The sequence below is a fragment of the Poecilia mexicana genome, unplaced genomic scaffold (assembly GCF_051168715.1).
Source record: "Poecilia mexicana isolate PSO_F unplaced genomic scaffold, ASM5116871v1 scaffold_19, whole genome shotgun sequence".
Classification (NCBI taxonomy): domain Eukaryota; kingdom Metazoa; phylum Chordata; class Actinopteri; order Cyprinodontiformes; family Poeciliidae; genus Poecilia; species Poecilia mexicana.
In genome coordinates, this window is record NW_028263388.1 from 22,978,133 (window position 1) to 23,005,695 (window position 27,563).

Below are 27,563 nucleotides of genomic sequence, written 5' to 3' on the forward strand. Positions count from 1 at the left end.
AACTGTTTGAATAAGATCATTGTGCGACACAAAGTTGGACAGGTCTATAGGTGTTTATAAGTCTCTTAAGTCTGAGAATTTGTAGTATCACATGTGAAGACATTTACTATTGTTCTTCAATCTCTTTGGCAACAGTGGGGGAAAATAATTTTGAGTTATTGTGTCTTCAAGTCCCAACAAGCCACAGGAGTTAGACTTGGTTTGTTAGAACCATGACAACAATCTGTCTCGCGTTTAAAAAGGCGTGAATATTTATGTTCTCCTTCAGTTCATTATATTAAACATTAAGTCAGAGCCACATAATAATAGAATAAGGCAATGCCAAAACTTTTATGACTGACAAGGTGGAGACAAATGCAGCCAGAGAGGACTACCGGGATGCAAAAAGGAGTCCGACATAAGGTTGATGCATCAAACATTACAGCCAGAGAAAATTTACTTCTGTCTCATAAATAATTTAGAAAAACACCATTGTCAATACTTGATTCCTCCTAATTGCAGTTGGTTGGCCCTCCATTGATCAGTAGGCGGGGGTACAATCTGCACAGGTTGTAAATCCAAAAAGACATTTCCACAATAAAGAAGAAAAAAGTGAGAGAAATTTCCCTGAAAGCTTTGCTGCAGATCATCCAGCAGGTTTTCTACAGGATTAAGGTCTGATGAGAGAGGTGGCAATAAAAAAAGAGGATTTTATGAGCAGTGAACTATTTTTGTGTTGACTTACAAATATTATTTTTAAATCACTCACCTAATGAAAAACCCAATCACTCAATCACAATTCATTTTCAGTGTCTTAGCAGACATTGTATATATATATAAAATTTAAAAAACACTTAAAATTCTCAGATTTTACATTTTATATGTATGTATTTGAGTAAAATGAGCATTGCTTTTTATTCTATGAACTACTGACATGTGTCTGATATTCCAAGCAAAAATTTAGTTTTTATTTGCAGAAAATGAGAAATTGTCAAAATAAAAAGCTGCAGTGCTTTCAGACCTCAAATAAAGCAAAACAAGTTCATATTCATTTAGAAACAACAGCTCTAATGTTTTAACTCAGGAAGATTTCAGAAATCAGTATTTGGTGGAATAACCAGGAGGTTTTCAATGGGGCTCAGTGCAGTAGGCTCTTCATTTTTTCCACAGCTGTATATATATTTAGATATTTCAAAGAGGTTGGAGTTGGAAGAGAAACACGCCCCACAAGTGTCAGAACGACTGGAAGTGTAGAAAATGTGTATTTTTGAAGTTTAAAACATGTTTTGAAGCAGTAGGTTCACAATTAATTTGCACCAAACAGTGGCACTATGCTTTATGTTTTGAATTATGTATAAAAAATATATAGTTAAACACTTCAACAATAACGTACCAGATTGATACAGCTTACTTCACTGTTAACTAGACTTTCTGTAAATGGAAGAGGTCACATGTGAACATCCTGTCGATATAAATTATAATCCAATGTCCAAAATCTCCAATAATGTTCTTATCATACTTATCAAATACGCAGAAACCAATGAAAGTAGTAAAAATTTGACTTTTGTTAACCCTACAGGCTTTTCTATCCTTTATTTCAGGCTGTGACCTCCTGCAGTGAGTTTAACCATAAGGGTCACGGTGTCTGTCTGGCATACAACACCAGATACTTCGGCATTCAGCTGCCCTCCTCTCAGACCTGCGCTTCTCTTCCCATTCTGGATTTCTACAGAGGCAGGACCCAGTGTCAGGTTCAGCTACCGGATCGGCTGTCAGGGACTGGAGTTAGATCAAAGTGGGAGGCTGAAAAGAGTTAGATCCACACCCCAAACTCCAAACCGTACAAAGAAGCGAAGGAGCAAGCCCCTCTCCCATGGGAGTTGTAATGGGAGCGACCAATTACCCCGGAGTAAATCTGCCCAACCTGGGGGAACCACAAAGGGCCACATATATGATTATCAGTGACCCCGTAGCTCTCTGAATTTCTGCAAAGAGAATTGCTCTGCCGATTACGTCAGCTCATTAAATGCATTGCTTCCTGAACTGAGAAGACCAAAATTCGGCCTAGTGTTATTCATGTCAGTCTGGTGTTGTTTTTATCTGATGCATCATAAAAAGCTATCCTGCTCTCCCTGCTTGACAAACCAAGATAAAATGAAGTTAGAACCGATCCACTGCCCAATTTATCTCAAATCCTCGCCAATGCAGATCTAATTTCACCCTCTTAGTACCACAAACAGGAAGAAGAGTCAGTCGATAAACAGTCCATGGTGACTGTTGGAGGGAGAAACGAGGTGGAGTGGTGGCGGGGGTGGAGAAACATGGTAACACATTGGAAAAGAAAAGCAGAGAGGTTATTACCCTGCGTCCAGTCTCCTGCTCCATCAGCCCCTGGCCTTATTCCTGGGCTAAACCTAATTAGAGCGAGCAAGTAAATTAGCTAAAAGGATTTTAAGTAAATTGAAAATACTCAGAAAACTTTACACAACTGGGTCAAAATAAATCACCGGAAAACTGAATAAGGCTTTGATTTTCTCAAACATGATCTAAGTTTGTTTGTAGATAATAACAGGAGGTGGAGGAAGGACAGCAAAGGAGAAAGAACTGCTTTCGGCTTTAGGCCATAGTTACACATTTCAGCTAATGCAGTTTTCTGAAACAGCGAGTGGTCATGAGGCTTGATCCAGGACCATGCAGGGTGGTTTACTATATATTAAAAAGACTCAGTCAAACCTGTGACCAACTGGTATGTTTGCATACCTTAAACAAACATACCTGCGTTCTTTTTACATATTTCCAATATTTTATATTCTTTTAATTTGTCAACAACTCTGTGTTACGTAATTATCTCTAAGTATGTCACAGGAAGCCGTCCCTACATTTCATATGACTAAAAGCAACTCATCAGTGTCAGATATTTCAAAGCTTATGTTCCTAAAGGTTACTGCTTACATTACCTGTAAATGTCAATAATACCGTGACGTCACACGTGCAAGATCCCGCCCCCTTCTCTCTGTTGTTTTTTTCAACACTACAACAACTAGATAACAAGGTCAGGAAAAAGTTTTAATTAAGAAAGAAAAAAAATATTGTTTGACTTTGACAACCTTAACATATAGATGTGATGTGGAATTCGGCGTGACAAAATAAAAAAGGCGACCTTCACACCAACTCTGACAGTAGGTGTTTAAATTAGCTAACCTACCACAGATTAACTAATAACATCAGTAGCTATCTACCATAGATCACTTAATAATAATCACAAAACACACATGGAGCCTAAAAATATAACACTGTAGGGATGAATGTTCTGTTCTTTGTGTGGAAAATGTTTGAGTGTTTTTTGGTGTTTAACCTTGAAGCATGTAGTGGCGTTGTTGTCAGTTGCTATGGCAACGAGTCTGTGCAGCGAGAGCGAGGAAAAAAGTGGATTTGAGTTATTCTTAAACGATTGTTCTGTGTTATTTCCCCTTTGCGCTCTTAAATAAAATTAATAATACCTACATATCTAGGCTTCATTTTGTAAACGGAGTGGCACATAGCCGCGGCCAGCATTGTGCGCATGCGCAAAATTTCCGGAGTCCGTAGAATCTGTGGGATTTACAAACATCGGGGACAACAGATTACTGAGCCGAATGGAAATATTTTCTCCAACACGGATCATGACCAGAAAACATCAAAGGTAGGACTGAATTTATGTTTCTGTCTTGATGAAGTGAGCCTTATTTTTACTCTTCATTGACTGCTGCTTGAACTTAAAGCGGTGAAACTTTTATGTTGGAGCAGCGTTGCTTGTGTAGCTAACTCTATGTTGCACCAGTGTTGCTGCATGTGTTTAGCATAAATGCAGGTTTAGCATTTATGTTTTATTATTATTATTCTCTAGCAGGGTGTAGTTGTGCATAATTTTGGCATTGCTACTTCGTTTCCTTGTGTCTGCTGTAGATTTCTAATTAAGCTAAATGTGCATTTAACTCAGCTAGCAAGCTAATGTTCAACTGTCGAATGTCCGGATGTGACACTAAACGGTGTTTTAACATTCTCTCACTACAGAAAACATGTTTTTGCTGTGATTTTATTTAAACAGATTTAATATCTACCTTCATGGTGGTTACTATTTTTCACAAAATCTCAATTTTTGTCGTTAGAATAAGTTTGCACCTGTGAAAGTTATCTGAACATCTGTGTGTCATTTTTATAAAATAAGAATACAAAACTTAAATTCTGCACATATGCACTCTCCATTAAAATAATGGTTATATATGTCTGATTTCTAATGTCCACTGCATTTATTCTAACCTTTGGTTAACGTAACTAAGGAGAATATTATTTAAATATATATATATATAAAAATCTTAATTTAGAATAAAAAATAAAAAAAAAATTCTGCGAGTGGCATCACTTTGATTTCTGTTTCCGGTTTCTCTTGGGACTTCTACCACCACCCTGACAACTGGAGCCACGTTTCTGTATTTTATTGAAAAATAATGGGATCTACCTTGTTTGGTAAGTTATATTTATTTGTATCATATTCTGACCAAGCACAAGGCTAGGGCGTAAAAATCCATATAGCTTGTTACCGGTGCTACATGGCAGAAGTGGGACCACTGTCTCAAACTTTATATGAAAGTTGATGAACAGCACTGAATTACTTTGGTTTTCTTGTGAGTAAAATGTTTAAATATGATTATTTCTCTAAATAGCATTAATTTATCTTATGGTGCCAGCTAGATTCAGTTTCTACAAGCTTCTTGGAGCAAGTGTAAAAAATGTTATAATTACACAATATAATGCTTCTTTTTTTTCTTTGGTTATTCATATTGTTCCTTACCTGATTGAAACACCTTCTAAAAACTGTCATTGTTTTAATTGTGTTACTTTAAGATTGGAAGCCCCTCCTTTTTATTTCTTCTTCTGTGGTATTGTTTTTAAATTGTTTGCGCTCCTTAAACCCTCCCCTTTTGTCATGTTGTCGTGCGGGAGAGGTGTGTAATGTAATGTAAATATTTAAATGAACCTACGATTGTGAAATAGCAGGATTAACTTTAGTTTTGTACTTTTGTTTTGTGTAGGACTTGCAGCGGGTTGCCTTTAACAAGGTTGTTGTTCTCGTCAGAAATATATCGAGAAACCATCGATTTCAAAGAAATCCCGTGTCATGGCCCTGATCATTACATAAAACCAGCACAACACAGAAGGGATCCGGTTACACAAGTAAGTTCTATATTTGCACATGAGTTTACTATTATCTTTCAGACATGACCGTAATGAAGCCATGTTCTTTCACCAAAACCTTCTCTAGCCAGGAGACCACTGAAGACAGACATTTCAATAATTTTCACAAGTGAAATGATTGCCTTAACAAAAACAATCATCAAGTGTTAAAATCTGATTCAGGGCATGGTACCAACTTTCATCTTAATGCTTAATGATGTAACTACAAATTAAGATTCTGATAACCTTTTGCTTCTTGGTCTTGGAGATGTTTCTGACAAGGTCAAAGTCTTACTGAGGATATATAAAAAAACAATATTAAATTGGTTTAAGGGTTAAGGGTTAGACCATAACAGATTAGATTCACTTTAGTTTGAAAAACTGAGATTTAACTGGCATATCACTAATCTTTGCAGAGTAGCATATTATCAGCTGGGCAATACCACTAAGGTTTGGACTGTGCTTTTTAAATCCAAATGTGTGATTTATTCCTATTATTAATGGAAGGAGAGAAAATGTATGGGCTTTACAACAAGTCTCAAGTGTAGATTTCACCACTTTCTTTGCAGCCGTTCGCAGGTGATCAACAGGGCTGACATCAGGTCTGGTAAATGGGGAATAAGCAGGTCAAACGTCAGACGGTACCCTGGCTGACTCTTTCAATACTTCACACAGGAGACTTCATGAGGGAATCCAATTTGATCCACTGGGTCCTCAGCAGCTAGTAAAAGTCAACAAGCTGTCACTCATATTTCCCCTTTTCCCCTTCACATGCCTCCATAGTCGACTTCCTTCTCAGCTTTCTTTCTGTCTTTCCCTTGTACTGGACATCTCACTTTCTCTTCAGAACCTATAATACTAATGATAAGTAAATATGTTTTAAATACAAACAAAAAATAGGTTACTTTCCCTTACTTTTACTAAATCTACTGTCTGAAGGTAAGGTAAGAGTAATTTTATTTATATAGCACATTTTCAGCAACAAGGCAATGCAAAGTGCTGAACGGCCCATATAGGAGTGTTGTCTCACAAGGAGAACATGACAAAGTGATGCCATGGCAGCAGATGATGAATGAGCGAGAAGACAGAATGTGTCCCAAATGGGAAGTAGGTTTGACAGAAGACTTAGGAGTTTTAAACTCTTCTATTTTGCATCCAGTCAACTGAGCTACTCACAGGATAGATGATCAGATGAAGAAGAAAAAGCATATATATTCACCCCATCATGTATATAACATATAAACATCACATTTTTAAAATATTAGCACCAAGGACTGGTTTGGTTAGATTTGCTGGTAATCTTTGTCAGATTAGCTTTGCTCTCCCGCCATCTAGTGGGTGAAGACCAGATCTCCACCTTCATCCTGAGTTATAACAAGGGAAAAACAAAATGATATAATTCTAACAGCTTATTAAATATTATAGGGACAAAAATCATGTCTAATTACAGATGTTTACCAACCACTAATGAGACTAACGAGAATGAGAATATTTACTAAGCCATTTTTATAACTGTTGATGTTTTTTTTTAAATTTTATTTCCTTTATTTAACCAGGTAAACCCCATTGAGATCCAGATCTCATTTTCAAGAGGGACCTGGGCAGAAATCTGCAATACACAGCAACCTGGTTACAAAATAAAATTAACACATATACATAAGTATAAAACAGTATAATGTTATAATCTGTCCCTTAACAACAAGCTGTTAAGATCCTTAACTGAATAAAATACAATACAGAACATGTCAGACCCAAAACATAGTTTATTAAGGCTTTTATCAACAGGAAAAAGCATGAAAGGCTTTATTTAAATTATTTATTAATCCCCTTTTTAAATTGAGTATTTTTCCCATGACACAAAACATCCTTAAATATAATTTAAACAATGAGAAAATTCTTCTTAATTTCATTCAGTTTGACAGTTTAAGATCTTTCCGTAAACATTAATTAGCTTATTATTCATATATATCCTTAGTTTTATCCAAACACACGATTGCTATTTTATCATCTCTAATACTGCCTACAGTTAATGATAAAAAATTCCACAGAAAAAAAACAAACATTGCATTAGTCCCACAAATGGTCTAAAGCACAATGGTGCTCCAAGTCTTAGAAAAGCACATTTACTTTGCATAATTACGAGTACAAACCAAAACCCAGAAAGCACCTTTTACCAAAAATAATCACAAAACAAAAATTTACTGGCTTTTAATGTATGATTATTCTTTGATCTCATTTGACCAGAATTCTGGTCATCAGCAAATTGATAATCAGGGTAACAATTGATGCCAGATGGCCTGAAGCACCATTTCTTTGGATTAGTCCACCTATGTAAGAAGAAGATGTGGATAGATTTTGTTAATAAAACACAATATTATCTTTGTCTTTACAAAGAAATGAAAGTGTAATAGAACTTTACCAGTTTTCGGTTGTGTCCCGAGTACCAGTGGTCCAATTGACAGAGCTCCAGAGTCATGGTAAGATACGTCCCTCTTGAATAGAGCATGGTGACCCGGGTAGCAATGCTGGAAAAAAAGTAAAACAACATTGAGGCTTCTGCAGATGTTCAACTTAATTATACATGGTATAGCCACAAAAAGCGCACAAAACACTCACAGCTCTGCAGTTGTTGTTTCTCAACAGACACAAGTGGACACTGCAGTGCAAGAAAATCTGTGTGTGGTTGGTGAAGGTGAACATCCTGAAGGAGAAACGAGACACAGTGGAGACACCGTTCTGAATCACCTCTACGGTTCCATCTTCTGGATTAGGACACCTGTGAAGCAGGAGCAGATGCATCAGTTAGACTGTCAACAAGAAGACACTGAATTAAATTATAAATAACGACAAGATGGTCTCATTTACAGTGAAGCAATGAGATCCCAGCGGACAGGGTAGTTTGCTTGGTTGACTGGTGTGGCCCAGCAAGAGTCCAGAACTGTGGCAAATTGGCGCTGATCCACCCCTTCTGTTCGCACCTCCACGTAAAACATCTGATCAACTTCCAGTTCTATGTTTCTGTTAGTGCTGAAGGGGAAGCGGAAGGCTTCATCCTCATAGGGGATCATCCTCATACGATACGACCCAGTGCCAACAGGAAGCTTTTTTCTCAAAATGCTGCAGAAGAAAAAATTTAATGTGGCAACCCTATTAAATATGTCTGATAGGCTGACTAAACTTCTCTAATTTGTTTACAAGATTACATTATCACTAATCAACTGGTTGGACATAATTCTCGAAGGGAGCACATGGAGAAAACAGTATCATCACCTCTCCACAGGGTTGATGCCCACAGCCATTGAGAGAGCTTGAGCCAGAGGGTAAACACAGAAGAAATCCAGATGAAGATTCCTCTGGCGGCTGATCAAACCTCCGTGAGGATCCTTATTCCCCTGAATAGTGTTCTCATACATGAAGTGAGTTCCATTGCTCTAAACGGTGAAATGACAAAATGGCATCCATCAACAGAATTAACATTATTGAAGTTTCAAAGATGTTCCAGTTCATGAACTTTACCCTAAGAGCTGTCCCACACAGATGGTTGTCATTGTCAAAGTGGAAGATGAGTCGTCCATCCTGGAGAGTCCCTTTGCAGGAGCTGTCTCGGAGATGGAGAGCACTGGAGTGGAAGCCCGCTTCAAACAGCTGGCAGCGAGATACTGACATGGTACCAGAACTGCTGGAGCATTCGATGTTTGAGTCTGCTCACCAAAGACAGAAATATATAATAATAACCAAAACCAGATAAAAAAAAACTTGTTGAGATCTACAGTCTCTTTTCCTAACAAGAAGCCTGGGAAGAAAGTTCATACCCGGTGTAAGATTTATCATAAAAAAAATTATCATCAAAAAAGAGCGACGTAGTCAAACATTTATAAACATGACCGTCTATGAACAAAGAGAGAAAGATGACAAGCACAATGATATACTGAGTCCAGTTTCTTGAGATATTGTTCAGCTGAATTCATTAACAAAACGTTACCATAATCCATGGTAACTTTAGTGACCAACTCAGGGGTGGGTAATCCTGGTCCTCGAGGGCTGGTGTCCTGCAACTCTTTGATGTCTCCCTGGTCCAACACACTTGAATCCAATAGCTGAATCACTTCTTAAGTGCAGTCAAATTATCCAGAGTCCTGCTAACAACCTCATTATTTGACTCAGGTGCGTTGAAGGAGAAACCGGTCCTTGAGGCCTGGAGTTGCCCACCCCTGAACTAATCCATCTAATGCAGTAAAAATTATGATGCTTGAAACTTAGAGAACACCAACAGTAAAGTACCAAAAAACATGTTTGGCTCTATGTGACTATCATTACAGTTATTCATGTGAACAACAAAAAGTTTAAAAGGTGTTGCGCTTACCGTAGCTCTCATTGTTGGGTCGATGATGGCGATCATCACAGAAGCAGCCATACGCACCATCTTTCTTACCACACCACTCATACTCTGCACAATCCAGCTGTTCACAGGGATCCATCTCAGCTGAATTAAATATATCAAAATGGCAAAAGGAATTTCATCTCATATGACCAATCAATCGCTCATTGTTCTGACAATGTATTGAGCCAAGCAAACATACCACAATGCAAAGGAGAGCGCCAGTCAGGGATGCTTAGACCCAAATTGGTGCAAGTTTTCTCATAAGCGGAGACAGCTGAACATAGCATGCCATTGGCTGGTGTGTAGAGGCAGAGATTGTAAACACAGGAAGTGAAAAATGGTTGTGGGTCAGAATGCAGGTGACAAGAACTGAATGGGCCACTGGTGTTGGTGATGACTCTGCAGAGTTCTGTGTATTCTTCTATGAAGCGGCAGTTACTTAGTCCATCACCACTTCTCTCATCAGTGAATCTGCACCTAGAAAAGTTGTTAGACATAAAGATTGTAAAGACAGCAAATTTCTTAACAAATGTTTACAATTGTTGAGATTTTTTAGGGTAACTGCAAAAAACTGAAGTCTGAGCTCACCCTGCTTGGCTTGTCTCTGATTTCCAGCTGTGGCCAAACTGGTTGTCGTTTTCCGCCAAAGTACCGTTGGGCAAAACTTTGTCATCAGTGGGATCACCATTGAAGTTCCCACACATTCCTCTGACTCTGTTCTGATAGTTGCGGCCCATCCTGACCAATAATGTACTAGAGCCATCAAACTGGACTACGACATCAACAGCATCAAACACTATGTAACTTCCCTGCCTCATCACCTGACCAAACTTTCCTGTAGTGGTGGGAAGAGAAACCTCAGCTCCATTTACCTGTTATGATGAGAGTTCAGAGAATAAGACCAAAGGTTTTAGCACAAGATAACTTGTTTTTGATCTTGAATTTAAGATAAAGCTTACCTTCACCCTCTTGTTAGATCCGAGCCTGACATGAACACTCTCTGGATGATTTGAGAGGTATATATCAACATATGATATGAAAGACACAAGATTGTTTCCTCTGTGTTTGTTGGTAGCCACGACTTTGTACTGAGTTTCATTGTTGCTGTTGCTGTCTAAACTTTCAGTGATGATGTAAGAGCATGATCCCTGAAAATGAGCCAAGGCTCCATCGAAAGTGATGTAATGTGGGTCACCCCATACAGTACAGGTAGACATGGCGTCGTAACAGCCCAGCTGGCCATCTCTGATGGTGCACTCTTGTGCAGGAGTGCATGATGAGGGATTACAGAGCAGGACATTTGATGCACGACATTCACACCGTTGGGAGCAACCGTCTATCCAAAAGGACTCACCAGCCTGCAAGTTTAAAGAATAGTGAAAGTATTAAGTTGTGTGAGAACAGTAAGAAGAAAACATAGCTGCAAAACTGCATCATGCAGACTCTGATTCCAGATCTGCCTTTGCCAAGTTTCCACTCCTTCCTGTCAGTTAAGACTTTAATTACTGAAGGAATGTCAAAAATGGATACCAAACAATTGTGTGAGATGATGTTTGTAACTTGTTGTCATACTTGATTTTTGTCTTGAAAGCACGTACTACTCAAATAGTTAAAGGGGAATTACGGTAAACGTGCTAGTAAGTTTGCTAATATTAGCAAACTTATAAAAACTCAAAAGGGCAATGGAAATGGACTGAATGTAGGTTGTACAGTTTTCATGGCCACTCAATGTACTTTACATAATAGCCACATTCATGCAAAAACAACAGAAGCCACATTCATTAGAATTTTCGCAATTGAAAACCTGGACAAATTCATACACCAATTCACAAATTGATAGGAAACTAATGTTCCAGGGAGACAGTATCATGTCAAAAGTGGAAACTGGAATCGAACCCACAACCTTCAAATATTCTGGTTGATGTCTAAACATTTTAGTTCATTCCACATGATACCATTTTATTAAGTAAAGGGCACCTGACCCTTCAGTGTTGAGTTGCATTTGGAGTTATGCAGAATTATACCCTGCTCTTTAGGTTAATTTTGGACTAATGGCTACTTCCTCTCTTAGGGTCATTAAGTCCAGCTTCAGTCCGCATATTCTTTTGCCTCTGAGACAGAATCATCCTTACATATGCCAACAGGAAGCATCAGATGACAAGAACACTTTCAGATACCTAGAAATTGTACTAAGGAGACTTGTAAACGTCCAAGAATATCTTAAAATTTGGGCAGATTCTTTATGATTTAGCTGATATGTCCCACAAGAAGGCATTATGTTTATGCTGTAGCCTTGAAGTACAACATCACATAATCTTTTCATTCTTCAAAGACACTCTGTAAGTGTTACATCAGCTCCCACATTCTAACTTTCTGAGCTAAGTAACCTACATTGAAATAGAATCCATCATATTGGCAGCCACAACTTTCCACAGGGACACAGCTTGATCCACTCCTGGAAAAACCTTCATCACAGAAACATCCCTCAGAGCAAACATGGTCACAGGCAGCATCGATGCTGCTGGCACAGGTGTTGCCACAGTCTGTTCCACACAGCTCATAATGACTGTGGACTGGGCACTCAATTCCTGTATACATGATAAGATAAAGGATGACAAGTTGGTTAAAACAAGTTCAAACATAGTAGATGACACATTTTGAGAGATTTGAGGACAACACTTGCTCGATTGATAGCACACTGCCTTGCATACTCACTGCAAGTGGTGTTTTGCCTCCAAGGATAGACTCGGACATTAGCAGAATGACAGGCACTGACGTACGTCTCTAGAGCCCTGCACAGAAGTTCACTGCCTCGATTTCCCGACACGCAGACATCAAAGACACAGTCACTGAAATATGGTGCTGGATCCACCTCCTCGTGGCAGAAGCTGAAGGGGCCGTCAGCTGCCTGAATCACCTCACACTGAGCCCTGGCAGATCGATCATCATTGCATTGTGGACATGAAGAGCCACAGCCCTCACTGCAAGTGTAGTTCCCAGGAACCTTCCAAGCTGCTCCAAGAGCTTCTGCTGAGTTGGACGATGCTCCATTTGGGGTGTGGAAGTCATCATTTGGATTTCCATTGAAGTTTCCACAAAGTCCACACATGTTTCCTCTGTTCAAGATAGAAAAAACTGAATTACGTTTTATACACTTAAATGACAATGAGAGACACAATCACAAGCAAGACAATACAACATATTGTAAAAGTATTACATAAGGATTAAACATGTTAAGTTTAGTATTTTCAATAGTTAGCCATTTAACTTACCAACTATAGTTGTAACATATCTAGCTAGTTAGCACCATTCAAGTCTAAAGCTTTGAGCTTTAAATGTACCGAAATAAAATTTCAGATAAGATTTTCAGATGAAATAAGGTGTACATTATTGATGCCAGGATTGGGAAATTTTGGGGCCACAGCTGCATGGCATTACAAAAACAGAGTCCTCCCCCCATTGCTGAAAAGGGGGTGCAGGTTGGAGTCTCCCCAACACCCCGTCGTTTTTGTTTTTTTTTGCCGATTCGAAGGGCTGAACTTCGACTCGGCAGGAAAATTAATGTTTTTGATTGTTTATTCAATGTTGCATGACTCTGTGTTTTTATGCCTTGCTGCTGAAATGTGCTATACAAATAAAATTTGATTTGATTTGAAATATATTCAGGAAAATAGAAATAAAATGTTTATTTCTATATAATAAGACAGTGTCATCTAAAAATGAATATACATGTTTTGTGCAAATGCAGCAACAATGGCATACTCTAAGAGCAGTAGTTAGAAAAAAAAGAAAATTCAATATAAACTTTGAATTTGAGCTGTATGGAAGGCTACCTGTACTTTGGGGGTACCGAAATGGACACTGTGCTACTTCCGTCATACATTACACTCAGTCCAAACTCTGCATTGACAAATGTTTGAGATCCACTACCAAAAATTGACAGGCTTCTATTGAAGACAATTGGCAGGTTTCTTGTGATTCCATTCACCTGTGAAGAAGAAATTTTTTTTATGGAAGACACACAACTGATATGTTTGGATTATTACTGATGTAGATATTTAAGAACTGAATGGTGTTCTTTTATGATGTACCCAATTGTTTTGGCTTCTAAAAAGTATTCTGTAAAATTTCCAAACTACCTCAGATGGTTTTAAATATCTTCAGCAGTCTTCTATCAGAGAAAGCTCCACTTACCTCCACAGTACCCCTGTTGCCTCTTGACATACGTACTTCATAGCCCAAGATATCTACATAAACTTCAGCTGTGATAGAAACTGGCAATCCAAACCACGGTTCATTCTTTGCTTTCACAGAAAACTGGTGAAGGTCCACAGTGTCATTGCAAACTGTTGCCAGAACATAGCGGCAGGTTCCCTGGAAGTCGTAGGCCTTGCCATCAAAGGTCAGGTAGTGAGGGTCTCCAGAGGCAGAGCAGGTGCCATGAGGATTTGGATGGCAGCCAAACTCACCCCCCACAACATGGCAAGACTCCTGAGGTCCACATTTGCTTGGGGAACACTGGACTATACCAGTTACACCATTACAGGTGCAAAAGCTCTGACATTCTTCCCCATCCCAGAACTGTTCACCAGCTTGCCGATAACGTCCATCATGAAAGCATCCACAGGATGTTGGAGGCACACACTGGTTACCGTTGAGGACAAACCCATCATCACACTGGCACCCCTCCTGGCACTGAGTGTCACAGGTGAAGGGGAAGGAGAGGCTGGGGCAGGAAGACGGACATGAACTTCCACAGAGTTCATAATGACTGTTTGATGGACAGGTTAGTTCTGTTGGGGAATGAAAGAAGTTCAATAAAAAGAAATTATGAATGTGCTCATTTCAAACACATCTCTATCAAATGTGGTTCTAGAACTTACCACAGCCAGTTGCATTCCTCCACTGTCCCAAGGATACACCGTTATATTGACACATCAGTGCATAATCTCGTAGGACCTCACATAGTGTTGATGCTGGATCATCAGAGCGTTGGAGGATTCCTACACATGCATCTACCTGCTGCCATGGGTTCATTGCAGCCCAGCATGATGTAAATGGTCCAGTGTGTGAAGTAAGAACTCCACAGTACTCAGTGGAACTGAAATTGGTTGCAGAGGAACGAGGTCTGTTTTCCACACAGTGATCTGCCAGGGAGCCATCTCGCCAACTGTCCCCAAACACCTGGGAGTCACTGACCAGATTGCCATTGGGTGTACGGAAATCATCATTCTGGTCAGCATTGTAATTTCCACAAAGTCCACCTAATAAACCACTATAGACACCTGGTGCAGTGACACGGATAAAGTGAGGCCAGACAGTCTGCAGAGTTACACCAAAGTCTGTGCGAAGGATGACACTGTGAGTGCTGCTTTGGAAGATGCGGATTCTGTTGGATCCAGAGCTAAACGGCAGTCTGATCAGCTGTCCATCAACCTTTAACACACAGAAAAATCAAAAAGGTCCTTGGTGTAGATGTTAAAAGTATTTCAAAAAGCATAGAGACATCAAATTTTTCCTTTATCACTGGAGAAACTTCCAAAAATAAGTGTTGATCAAATGTTTTCATTGTTTGTAAACATATTGCAAATAGCTCTTTTGCAGTAATTAATTCAATAAAGTTGATGAAATGTTATGTTTCCTTCTTACTTCTTTGGTCAGAAGTTGAAGATCACTCCACTCTGGGTAATCAGAATACACTAAATTTTATCAACAGGCTTTGCAAACATAGTTAAACCCACGATCTAAGACCTTATTAATGCCTCTTTAAAAGCATTTATTTTCAGACAGTCTTTTGGCACAGGTTAACCATTACTTATGAATGTTCCGTATTTGGTCAAATAATCTAAAATCTGTGCTTTGTGTGAAATTTCATCAAACATTAACTTTATGTAATTGACTTCAAACAAATCCTTTGTTACACTTCACTTTAATAACTTGTTTTTATCCATAGAAAAGGATTTCTATCACTTACCTTAACAGTGCTACTACTTGCCATCTCAATAGCAACTTTTGTTCCCTCTGCCTCAAACTTTAACACATTGGAGAAACCCTGTGGCCCCTGTGGAACCTTTTCCACAGTAATCATGAAGTGTGAGTGATTAGAGGATCCCATAACTTTGGCAAGGGTCAAGCGACATGCTCCTGGGTACTGGTACATCACTCCATCAAATGTATGATATGATCCTGGGCCACTGATCCAACATGTTGCAAAGCTGTTTGGTGTGCACCCTCTTACTCCATCCTCCACCCTGCAGGACTCATGTTGACCACAGCTGTGAGAGCTGCAAGTCATGGAGCCATAGCTGCATGTACAGCGCCTCCCACAGTCTGCATCCAGTATGACAGTTTCTCCTGAGCGGTAGTAGTGACCCTCAAAGCTGCAGCCACAGTCAGCATGAGGGACACAGACCCCTCCACTCAGGAGGTAGCCTGAATTGCAGACACAGCTCTCTTGATTAGGCAGGGGGCAGTTGTCAGTGGAATTGGGGTTGACACATGTAGATGGACATCCTGTACCCTGGGCCTCATAGTGGCTATTGGCTGGGCAGGGGATTTCTAAACACAAGAAACATTTATTCTCAAACTTTGAATATTTAACAGCCTTAATTTTAAAATTGAGACTGGCAGACATACCACAGAAGCCAGGACGCCTCCAGCTTTGTGGCTGGATCCCATTTTGTTGACACTGACTTGAGTAGACATTTAGGGCTTGGCACAGAATGGGCTGATACCCTCTGCCAACGCAGAGATCATACACACAGCTATCCACAAAAAATCCTGGAGGGAGTTGTTGATGGCATGCAGCAAACGGTCCTGTGCTGTTCTCCAGAATACCACAGTGGGCAGAGTTTCTGTATAGTGTTGCCTCAGATTCTGTGCAGCCGGCACAGGCCAGACCTTCACACTGAGGGTCACAACCAGGCTCATCATCACCAGATGCTTTCCAGCTGTTGGCAAAAACCACATCAGAGCTCACCACTTCACCCTGAGGGGTTCTAAAGTCATCTTCAGGGTGATTGTTGAAGTTTCCACAGAACCCACATGTGCTATTTTGGTAAGTGTAGGGCAAACTGATCCGGACATATAAACTTCTGTCATAAGACACCATCAGGCCAAAGTCAGTGCTGACGATCACAGAGAAACCTGACTGATAAACCTGGATAGAGCCGTTTCTGAGGGAAAACGGAACTGTCACAAAGCTTCCATTGACCTGTAGGCATGACAACAAAAATAGTTACAAATATAGACAAAACACAAAATGCAGGGTCTATATTACAGAACGTAAAAGGGTCCTGTTACCTTGGCCTGACTCTGATGTCCCTTAACAAGCTCAATAGTTTCATCATGAACAAAGACTTTGACCAGTTGTGTCCATGAAACACGTGTGCTCCCCTGATGCCCGTTCTTCCCCTCCACTCTGTAATAGGGCAGTCCGTTCTGACACTGCTCTGATAGAATGTAAGTGCATGTGCCTTGAAAGTGAAACACTGAGTTGTCAAAGGTGTAGTAATGTGGATCTCCACTGACGGTGCAGGTTCGTCTTTGCACTGTCTGGCAGGAGTACTGAAAGGCAGCTGGCCGACAGATTTGGGAGAAGGAGCAGGGATTGTTGGAGCATTGCAGCCCTGCTCTGGTGCAGGTGCACTTCTGTGCACATGTGCTGTCACTCCAGAAAGAGTCGCCAAGTTGAACAGGCTGACCTTTAAACAAGGAAAGAACAAGAGTCATTTCAAGGCTGCTGTAATGATGAATTGGTTTGTGGTGTTTCTGACATCACAGTTAGAATGACCTAAAACATAGGTGCCAAAAGTTCTCCAGAGTCCTGCTAATTATCTAATTATTTGATTGAATTGCAGGACACCAGCCCTCGAGGCCTGAAGTTTGACATCTGTAATCTAAGAAATTAAGTATTTACAGAGGAAGAATTAAACTAACTGAAGAACTGTTTAGGGTTCAGTACTCTTAATAACCCTATTGTTATACCATGATTCACAGATTGGAGTTTTCCCTTATTTCCATGAAACTTGCAAATTGTTATAGAGCAATTTATAAAAATGTTAAATTCAGCATTTATTGGTGAATTTTTGCTCCTACCATTAAAAGTGCAGCCTCTTGAACCATGATCTACTCGAAATGCCCAGCGACCGGGTACGTTGACGTTGCTGTTGAGACTAAAGGCTGAATTAGGTCCAGTGGCGATACTAGAGAATGATCCAGTGATGGTGAAGTGGTGAGGGGAATTGATCGTATCATATCCAGCCTGGAAAATACATATGCTTAAGTAATTTTTTTTCATGTTTCATAGAAATGCATATTTACTGAAACAAAGAGAAGGAAAATAAAACATATATATGTATTCATTAGAATGTGTCTAACCTGTACAGACATTGGTGTGGAGGCTATTGACCCATAATTCATCAGCACAAATGAATAATGGCCATCAGTAGTCAAGACTGCCTGAAAGGTTGTTTGCTGGGAAAAATACATGTATTTATTGAGAATTAATTTGCAGATTAACCAAAGGCTATCTTTTTGTATTTGTACATCTAATACATTTCAGAAGTTAAATATAGATCACTTACTGTTCCAGTTGTTGGAAAATAGGCAACTTCATGCCATGTTGCTATAAAGACCCAGTTGGCCTGAAAGTTAAGATCTGGGAAGTACGCATTGATGTCTTGTGTAACTTGTTGGAGAAGAGAGCCATTGGTGTATTGAACATAGTAGATATCACCATTTTCTCTGTTGTCTAAATCAGTCCAGAACGGAGCAATGATGTCTCTGGTTCCATACATTGGAAAACGTTGAGGAGAAAAACTTGACCATGGATAATCAAAGGTCAGATGTCCATTCTGGTTCACCTGAGAAAAAGAGCTATACGTTAGGTATCACTATTTATACACTTATATATTTACATTTTGTCTTGAGGATTACGATAATTTGGAAAGTGAATGAAAGTACATGAAGTCAGGTAACATACGTAAATCTGAGAGTAAGACTGTCCAAAATAGTTGAAGGTTCGTAGGAATGAAATTCTAGGTGAGCTTCCATCGTCTGATCGAGAGCTTATTGTTCCTTCAAGTGGGTAGAGGGGTCCTGCAAAATACAAGAGAGAGCACCTGATTAAATTAGACACTTTTTAGATGAAATCTATCTAAAAGGGTCAATGTTGTAACACAGTTTCTTTATCTAGACATAGAGTACAAGGTTATATGAATACTTTGTGTCACTTAAGCCAAGATAACTGTCAGAAATAAAACCTATTTGATGTGAATTTAAATGTTTAGACCATTACATTCATTTTTAGACCATTACATTCATTTTTTATGTAACTGCCCTAGTTTCAAAACAGTAACTTCTTAATCTGTTAAACAATATTTGCCTTCTGTTGAAACAGTAAGAGCAGACAGAAAAAACTGTCTATAAAAAAAGCTGTTTTGTGTGTGGCAAGGCTTGAAAACATTATTTTAACTGCAATTACAATTATTTGTATAATATACAAGTTTGCCAACCTAGCAGTACGTCATTTAATAAAAGCAATTAATAAAAAATATATTTAGAGTCAAAGCATAGCTTTAAACTTTAAGCTTTACTCCAGTTGTAAAAACACAGAAATTATTGATCATGAAATTAAGATGAAAATGTCAGTTTCAATAAGACCTGATTTTATGTGACAAGACTTAGACTATTCATTTTTATTTAAATGACTAACATGTTTGTATCAATTAAAGAAAAATTAAATCAATAATGAAAAAATAATAGCTACAGGCAAAGGAGAATAAGTCTAAAATTTAAGCTTGCCTTGATTATGAGTTGTCACTTGAGCTATAAAAAGATCACTAAATATGAAATTATGATACAAGGATCAAGCCATTACATTCATTGGAGTAACTAATGTTTCACAATGTAATGTATACTTATACATCAATTAATTCAAAAAGAAAAAAAAAATCTCATGATGAATTCCGAGAATAAGTCTAAAATTTAAGCTTACTTTGACGAGTTGTGGTTGGAGCTACTGTGGTGGTTGTTGTTGCAGCTGCTGTGGTTGGAGTTGTGGTTGGAGCTGCAGTGGTTGAAGTTGTTGTTGCAGCTGTTGTGGTTGGAGCTGCTGGGATTGGAGCTGAAGTGGTTGTAGATGGAGCTACTGTGGTGGTTGTTGTTGCAGCTGCTGTGGTTGGAGTTGTGGTTGGAGCTACAGTGGTGGTTGTTATTGAATCTGCTGGGATTGGAGCTGCAGTGGTTGTAGTTTGAGCTGCTGGGATTGGAGCTGCAGTGGTGGTGGTTGTGGTTGGAGCTACAGTGGTGGTGGTGGTTGTTGTTGTAGCTGCAGTGGTTGTGGTTTGAGCTGCTGGGATTGGAGCTGCAGTGGTTGGAGTTGTGGTTGTGGTTGTAGCTGTTGTGGTTGTTGGATCTGCTGGGATTGGAGCTGCAGTGGTTGTAGTTGGAGCTACAGTGGTTGGAGTTGTGGTTGTGGTTGTAGCTGCAGTGGTTGTGGTTGCAACTGCTGGAATTGGAGCTGCAGTGGTGGTGGTTGTGGTTGGAGCTGCTGGGTTTGGAACTGCTGTGGTTGTGGTTGGAGCTACAGTGGTTGGAGTTGTGGTTGTTGTTGGATCTGCTGGGATTGGAGCTGCAGTGGTTGTGGTTGGGGCTACAGTGGTGGTTGTTGGAGCTACAGTGGTTGGAGTTGTGGTTGTAGCTGTTGTGGTTGTTATTGGATCTGCTGGGATTGGAGCTGCAGTGGTTGTAGTTTGAGCTGCTGGGATTGGAGCTGCAGTGGTGGTGGTTGTGGTTGGAGCTACAGTGGTGGTTGTGGTTGGAGCTGCAATGGTTGTGGTTTGAGCTGCTGGGATTGGAGCTGCAGTGGTCGTAGTTGGAGCTACAGTGATTGGAGTTGTGGTTGTTGTTGGATCTGCTGGGATTGGAGCTGCAGTGGTTGTAGTTGGAGCTACAGTGGTTGGAGTTGTGGTTGTAGATGTTGTGGTTGTTGTTGGATCTGCTGGGATTGGAGCTGCAGTGGTTGTAGTTGGAGCTACAGTGGTTGGAGTTGTGGTTGTAGATGTTGTGGTTGTTGTTGGATCTGCTGGGATTGGAGCTGCAGTGGTTGTAGTTGGAGCTACAGTGGTTGGAGTTGTGGTTGTGGTTGTAGCTGCAGTGGTTGTGGTTGCAACTGCTGGAATTGGAGCTGCAGTGGTTGTGGTTGGAGCTACAGTGGTGGTGGTGGTTGTAGCTCTTGTGGTTGTTGTTGGATCTGCTGGGATTGGAGCTGCAGTGGTTGTAGTTGGAGCTACAGTGGTTGGAGTTGTTGTTGTGGTTGTAGCTGCAGTGGTTGTGGTTGCAACTGCTGGAATTGGAGCTGCAGTGGTGGTGGTTGTGGTTGGAGCTGCTGGGTTTGGAACTGCTGTGGTTGTGGTTGGAGCTACAGTGGTTGGAGTTGTGGTTGTGGTTGTAGCTGCAGTGGTGGTGGTTGGAGCTGCTGGGATTGGAGCTGCAGTGGTTGTGGTTGGAGCTACTGTGGTGGTGGTTGTTGTAGCTGCAGTGGTTGTAGTTGCAACTGCTGGGATTGGAGCTGCAGTGGTGGTGGTTGTGGTTGGAGCTACAGTGGTGGTGGTGGTTGTTGTTGTAGCTGCAGTGGTTGTAGTTGGAGCTACAGTGGTTGGAGTTGTGGTTGTGGTTGTAGCTGCTTGGATTAGAGCTACAGTGGTTGTGGTTGGAGCTACAGTGGTTGGAGTTGTGGTTGTTGTTGGATCTGCTGGGATTGGAGCTTCAGTGGTTGTGGTTGGAGCTACAGTGGTGGTGGTTGTTGTTGTAGCTGCAGTGGTTGTAGTTGCAACTGCTGGGATTGGAGCTGCAGTGGTGGTGGTTGTGGTTGGAGCTACAGTGGTGGTGGTGGTTGTTGTTGTAGCTGCAGTGGTTGTAGTTGGAGCTACAGTGGTTGGAGTTGTGGTTGTGGTTGTAACTGTTGTGGTTGTTGTTGGATCTGCTGGGATTGGAGCTGCAGTGGTTGTGGTTGCAACTGCTGGAATTGGAGCCGCAGTGGTGGTGGTTGTTATTGCAGCTGCTGTGGTTGGAGTTGTGGTTGGAGCTACAGTGGTTGGAGTTGTGGTTGTAGCTGTTGTGGTTGTTATTGGATCTGCTGGGATTGGAGCTGCAGTGGTTGTAGTTTGAGCTGCTGGGATTGGAGCTGCAGTGTTGGTGGTTGTGATTGGAGCTACAGTGGTTGTGGTTTGAGCTGCTGGGATTGGAGCTGCAGTGGTTGTAGTTGGAGCTACAGTGGTTGGAGTTGTGGTTGTTGTTGGATCTGCTGGGATTGGAGCTTCAGTGGTTGTGGTTGGAGCTACAGTGGTGGTGGTTGTTGTTGTAGCTGCAGTGGTTGTAGTTGCAACTGCTGGGATTGGAGCTGCAGTGGTGGTGGTTGTTGTTGGAGCTGCAGTGGTGGTGGTGGTTGTTGTAGCTGCAGTGGTTGTAGTTGGAGCTACAGTGGTTGGAGTTGTGGTTGTGGCTGCAGTGGTTGTGGTTGCAACTGCTGGAATTGGAGCTGCAGTGGAGGTGGTTGTGTTTGGAACTGCTGTGGTTGTGGTTGGAGCTACAGTGGTTGGAGTTGTGGTTGTAGCTGCAGTGGTTGTGGTTGTAGCTGCAGGGATTAGAGCTACAGTGGTTGTGGTTGGAGCTACAGTGGTTGGAGTTGTGGTTGTTGTTGGATCTGCTGGGATTGGAGCTGCATTGGTTGTGGTTGGAGCTACAGTGGTGGTGGTTGTTGGTGTAGCTGCAGTGGTTGTAGTTGCAACTGCTGGAATTGGAGCTGCAGTGGTGGTGGTTGTTGTGGTGGTTGGAGCTGTTGTGGTTGTGGTTGGAGCTGCTGGGTTTGGAGCTGCAGTGGTTGTAGTTGGAGCTGCTGGGTTTGGAGCTGCAGTGGTTGTGGTTGGAGCTACAGTGGTTGGAGTTGTGGTTGTAGCTGCAGTGGTTGTAGTTGGATCTGCTGGGATTGGAGCTGCAGTGATTGTTGTTGCAACTGCTGGAATTGGAGCTGCAGTGGTGGTGGTTGTGGTTGGAGCTGCTGGGTTTGGAGCTGCTGTGGTTGTGGTTGGAGCTACAGTGGTTGGAGTTGTGGTTGTTGTTGCAGCTGCTGTGGTTGGAGTTGTGGTTGGAGCTGCTGGGATTGGAGATGCAGTGGTGGTTGTCGTTTCAGCTTCGGTGGTTGTAGTTGGAGCTACAGTAGGTGGAGTTGTGGTTGTAGCTGTTGTGGTTGTTGTTGGATCTGCTGGGATTGGAGCTGCAGTGGTTGTAGTTGCAACTGCTGGAATTGGAGCTGCAGTGGTGGTGGTTGTGGTTGGAGCTGCTGGGATTGGAGCTGCAGTGGTTGTGGTTGGAGCTACAGTGGTGGTGGTGGTTGTTGTTGTAGCTGCAGTGGTTGTGGTTTGAGCTGCTGGGATTGGAGCTGCAGTGGTTCTTTTTGCAACTGCTGGAATTGGAGCTGCAGAGGTTGTGGTTGGAGGTACTGTGGTGGTTGTTGTTGCAGCTGCTGTGGTTGGAGTTGGAGCTGCTGTCGTTGTCGTTGGACCTGGTGTGGTTGTTGTTTATTAAAAGTTATCCAAAACAGTAATTATATCTGGTGGAAAAGTCAAATGATCGTTCATAAATTTAAACTTACCTTGATCATGAGATGTCACTCCACCTATGAAACACACATATATCATTGTACATAAAATTAAGACAACTGATGAAAAGATAAGATCTGCAGCAAATAGCAGGTAATGTAAATGTCCAAGTCCTGAACAGCAACTACTGCTTTCATTTGTTGGAATCCACTTTTATTCTCAAACTAATCAGATCTAATTCCTAATCATTCCTAATACTGGAGACCTCACTGCTAAACTCCTCTCAACCACTCACACTTCTGCAATAAAACTCAGAGGTGATCAGATAAGAAACTATCTCACAGCAAAAGGAAGGCTTGAATCCTAAAGCCTTGTCGTTGGAGTCAAGACAGGTTTGACTCCAAGAGAACCAAGAGCTCTAAACAATTTGCTTCTAACGTGTTGGTCAGGAAGAAAATTAGCTTTTCAAAACTTTCTAAATGTTCACGGGAGAACTTAAAGAAAGGAAAATAATGGGTGGGAGGGAGGTTGTGTGGAATGCCATCTGCTTGATGGCAACCCGTTTTTCCCCTTTTCCATCATTTTATTTATTTTTTTGGATATTGCTTTGACCTGAAGATCTACTCAAAGTGGGACCGTACCATTATCTGGGCTGAATTAGGTGATTTAAACTAAAGCTACTGTAATTGCCTTTCTGTTGCATTCTTACTTTTTTTTCAATGTAACATACAAGAATTATTATGTATCAGCTAAATAATTGATGAAAGCAAAAACAAAAATAATATATAGAGGCAAGACAGAGGATGGGTTTAAAATTTAAGTTCACCTTTATGATGAGTTGTGGTTGAAGCTATTATAGTTGTCGGAACTGCTGGGATTGGAGCTGCAGTGGTTGTTGTTGTTGCAGCTGTTGTGGTTGGAGCCACTGGGATTGGAGCTGCAGTGGTTGCAGTTGGAGATGCTGTGGTTGTTGTAGTTGTGGTTGGAACTTCTGTGGTTGTTGTGGTTGTTGTTGGAGCCACTGGGATTGGAGCTGCATTGGTTATAGTTGGAGATGCTGTGGTTGTTGTGGTTGGAGTCGCTGTGGTTGGAGCTTCTGTGGTTGTTGTGGTAGTGGTTGGAGCTGCAGTGGTTGTAGTTGGAGATGCTGTGGTTGTGGTTGGAGCTATTGTGGTTGTTGTGGTTGTGGTTGGAGTTGTAGTGATTGTGGTAGGAGCTGCTGTGGTTGTTGTTGTTTCAGCTGTTGTGGTTGTGGTTGGAACCACTGGGGTTGGAGCTGCAGTGGTCGTAGTTGCAGCTATTGTGATTGTTGTGGTTGTAGCTGCTGTGGTTGGAGCTTCTGTGGTTGTTGTGGTTGGAGCTGGTGTGGTTGGAGATTCGGTGGTTGTTGTTGCAGCTTTTGTGGTTGTAGTTGGAGCTACTGGGATTGGAGCTGCAGCAGTTGTAGTTGGAGATGCTGTGGTTGTTGTGGTTGGAGCTGCAGTGGTTGTAGTTGCAGCTATTGTGGTTGTTGTGGTTGGAGTTGTTGTAGTTGCAGCTTCTGTGGTTGTTGTGGTTGTAGTTGGAGCTGCAGTGGTTGTGGTTTGAGCTATTGTGGTTGCAATTTAGTAAAAGTATTTTTATTTATCAATTAAACAATGAAAGTAATAAAGAATAATATTGGGTTGTAAAGCCTGACAATAGGTCTAAAATTTAAGCTCCCCTTGATATATATATAAAGTCAGAGGATAGGCCAACTATTAAGCTTACCCTGATGATGAGTTGTCACGCCACCTATAGAAAAACACATACATCATTCAAGGTAAAATAAGATAACTATTTTCAATAAATAAGGCGTGTTTTGTATGTGGCAAGGCTCAAACTATTGTATTCAATGAAATGACTAACATTTTTTCCAATTTCTTCAATTATACGTATCATTTCTTTAATTAATAAAAGCAATAGCGAGGAAACAATAGTATTTACAGGTAAAGTCAGAGGATGCGTCCAATATTTAAGCTTACCTTGATGACATGTTGTCTCTCCTGCAATAAAAACACACACATTGAACATAAAATTAAGATAAATAAGGTTAAAAAAAAATACATTATTTTGGGTTAATTTTCTTTTTGTAATGACTAACATTTTTTTATTGACTGCTTATGGGAGTAAAGAAAAATTATTGGGGTAAATATATTCAAAATTTCAGCTTACCTTGATTAGGAGTTGTCATTCCAACTAAAAAACACAGGTATCATTGAACATAAAATTAAGATTATGTCAGTAAATAAGAACTTTTTGTTTTATGTGGTAATTTTTAGGTCATTACTTTAATTTGAATTACCAACATTTTTGCAGTGTAATGAACAGATATACTTATGCATCAATACATTAACGGCTGTAAACAAAATAGTGGAGAAAAGTTGCTGTGATTACATGTTGAAGGTGGAGTGTCATAAAGAGCTTCTCAAAAAGACAAATTTCAAGGTGTTAAATTTATCTTATGTGTTGCAGAATTTTCATAACTGAATTGAATGTAGTTGCTTGATTGTGCTATGAAATGACTGTGTCCTGCTGTCTTGTGTTTTAAGTTTTAAGTTTTTCTCATGTATTTAGTAGATTTAGAATGTACTTAGTCTGTAGGAATTTATTATATTTATTGCATTTGTTATAGTTCTTGTATATTGAAATTGTTCTGCTGTAATTATTATAATGTTCATGAAAACATGTATTAGGTTTAGTAAAGTTATAGATTAGCAATGATAATATCCAAATACTGTAATGTTAGTATTTATGCTTAGAATCTCATGTTCCACATCTCTGGATACACTAACATAGATGCATTCATTTAATATTGACTTGAGTAAATACTCACCTATCACTGACAGAAGCAGCACAGGCAGTATGACTTGGCCTGCCATTTTTCAAAAGTCAAACCTGATTTAAAAATACAAAGAATAAAATGTTACAATATTTCAATGCAAATGCTTCCAGGCAAAACAATGATTTTTACCTTTAGACTTATGTGAAATAAAACATTTCTGAATCCAATTTTTTCCCTTTTGCCTCAACAAAATGTTAGCATATAATTTATTGCAACAAAAAAAACTTTTTACCTTGTCTAAGTGCCTCTGTTGAGAAAACATCTAAAGTGACAGCACTGGGCTGCAACAATGCTTTATAGAGTGACACCTGGCAAATGTCCAATACTCTTTCTTTTCCAGTAAGCTGTTTTGAAACAATGCACAGCTGCTTCCTCATATTTTAACACAATTTGATGAGCAAGATTATGTCATACATTTCAGGTTAAATAAATATTGGTATGAATTTGTTTTATTTTACGATTTCTATCTGTTGTCACTGCTTTGTTGACAGACTGTGGTTTGTTATATTTTTTGATATAATAGTTTTTGTCAGTTTTAGGTCAGTGATTGCCTAATAACCCGCACTACCACTTCTGAAAGCTTGGATAGACTATAACACCATTCAAACACCTTGTCGAAAATAAGTGTGGCCATCCCTTATCTCCATGCATAACAATAAAAAAATTAAGCATAATCAATTTCAATAATAGTGAAAGGCCCAACAAGAGGGATGTGCTAAAGCTGCATTAGGGATCTTTTATAAAATGTATTGTTTACATATTTGTTAAAACTGTTGTCCTGACAGTAGAATATGAGGCAGATAAACTAAAAAAAATCAAGCTAGTCTGGCTTCTCCCAGTAGTCCTACTGTCATATGCATAAGTACATCATTCCAGGTCAGAAACCACCAGTCAGAGCCACAAGGAAGGTCTTCACCATGTCAGTGATACTTGTATACATGCAGCTCATACATGGAGGAATTTTAAGCAAAAGTATTTTGCCATGTAAATGTGAAGTCAAAGAGAAAAATCAAAGAGAAAAATTTTATTGGCGTTTTGTAATTGTAGAATTTTTTTCAGTCTTTCACAAACACAAAACAAGTTTCAAATTCTTTCAAATTCTTAAGTACAATAAGTTTTATTCTTTGCATTAAAAAAAGTACACTTCCATAATTGACTCAAAGCAAATAGTGCAAAACAAAGCGACACTCCTGTGTGGCAAAAATAATGTGAATAAGTCAGTGAATGCAACTACACAAAACTGGTGATGTGAGTCACAAATGTAGCTTTACATCCCACACCCTCTTTTTTTCATTTTTCCATTATTTGTCACTATTTGTACATATGTCTGTACAGCAGGCAGCACTGCTGAACTGGACTTAACTAACCAGAAATACCACCAGGCTTAAGCCTGCAGTGGAGTTATTAGGCTGTGTATATTTAGTTGCCAAAGCACTCTACCAACTCCTTAAGATGCTTGAATTAAATCAGTCCGTGCTAAATGTAGTTTTACTGTTTGCTTAACAGAGCAGAAAGGTTTTAGTTT

General features: G+C 40.1%; 2 protein-coding genes across 2 annotated transcripts; both read right to left on the minus strand.

Annotated features, from left to right (window-relative positions):
* Positions 1-6,938: 6,938 nt before the first annotated feature.
* LOC106933977 (alpha-tectorin-like) lies at positions 6,939-19,104 on the minus strand. Its single transcript, XM_088001077.1, has 23 exons — positions 19,100-19,104; positions 18,558-18,696; positions 18,160-18,438; positions 17,954-18,049; positions 17,672-17,837; positions 16,877-17,277; positions 16,211-16,787; positions 15,549-16,132; positions 14,458-15,010; positions 13,769-14,367; positions 13,408-13,562; positions 12,290-12,690; positions 11,966-12,162; positions 10,534-10,932; positions 10,163-10,446; positions 9,774-10,051; positions 9,557-9,676; positions 8,710-8,894; positions 8,464-8,624; positions 8,059-8,310; positions 7,810-7,969; positions 7,613-7,718; positions 6,939-7,520 (listed from the first exon to the last, which is right to left on the minus strand). Exons 1-23 carry the CDS (start codon positions 19,102-19,104, stop codon positions 7,426-7,428), a joined length of 6,192 nt encoding a protein of 2,063 aa, XP_087857203.1. The 3' UTR covers positions 6,939-7,425.
* A 289-nt stretch (positions 19,105-19,393) lies between these two features.
* LOC148153743 (uncharacterized) lies at positions 19,394-25,189 on the minus strand. The gene is made up of 6 exons (XM_088001078.1): positions 25,179-25,189; positions 24,438-24,607; positions 21,490-22,031; positions 20,788-20,809; positions 20,530-20,672; positions 19,394-19,402 (listed from the first exon to the last, which is right to left on the minus strand). Exons 1-6 carry the CDS (start codon positions 25,187-25,189, stop codon positions 19,394-19,396), a joined length of 897 nt encoding a protein of 298 aa, XP_087857204.1.
* Positions 25,190-27,563: the final 2,374 nt, after the last annotated feature.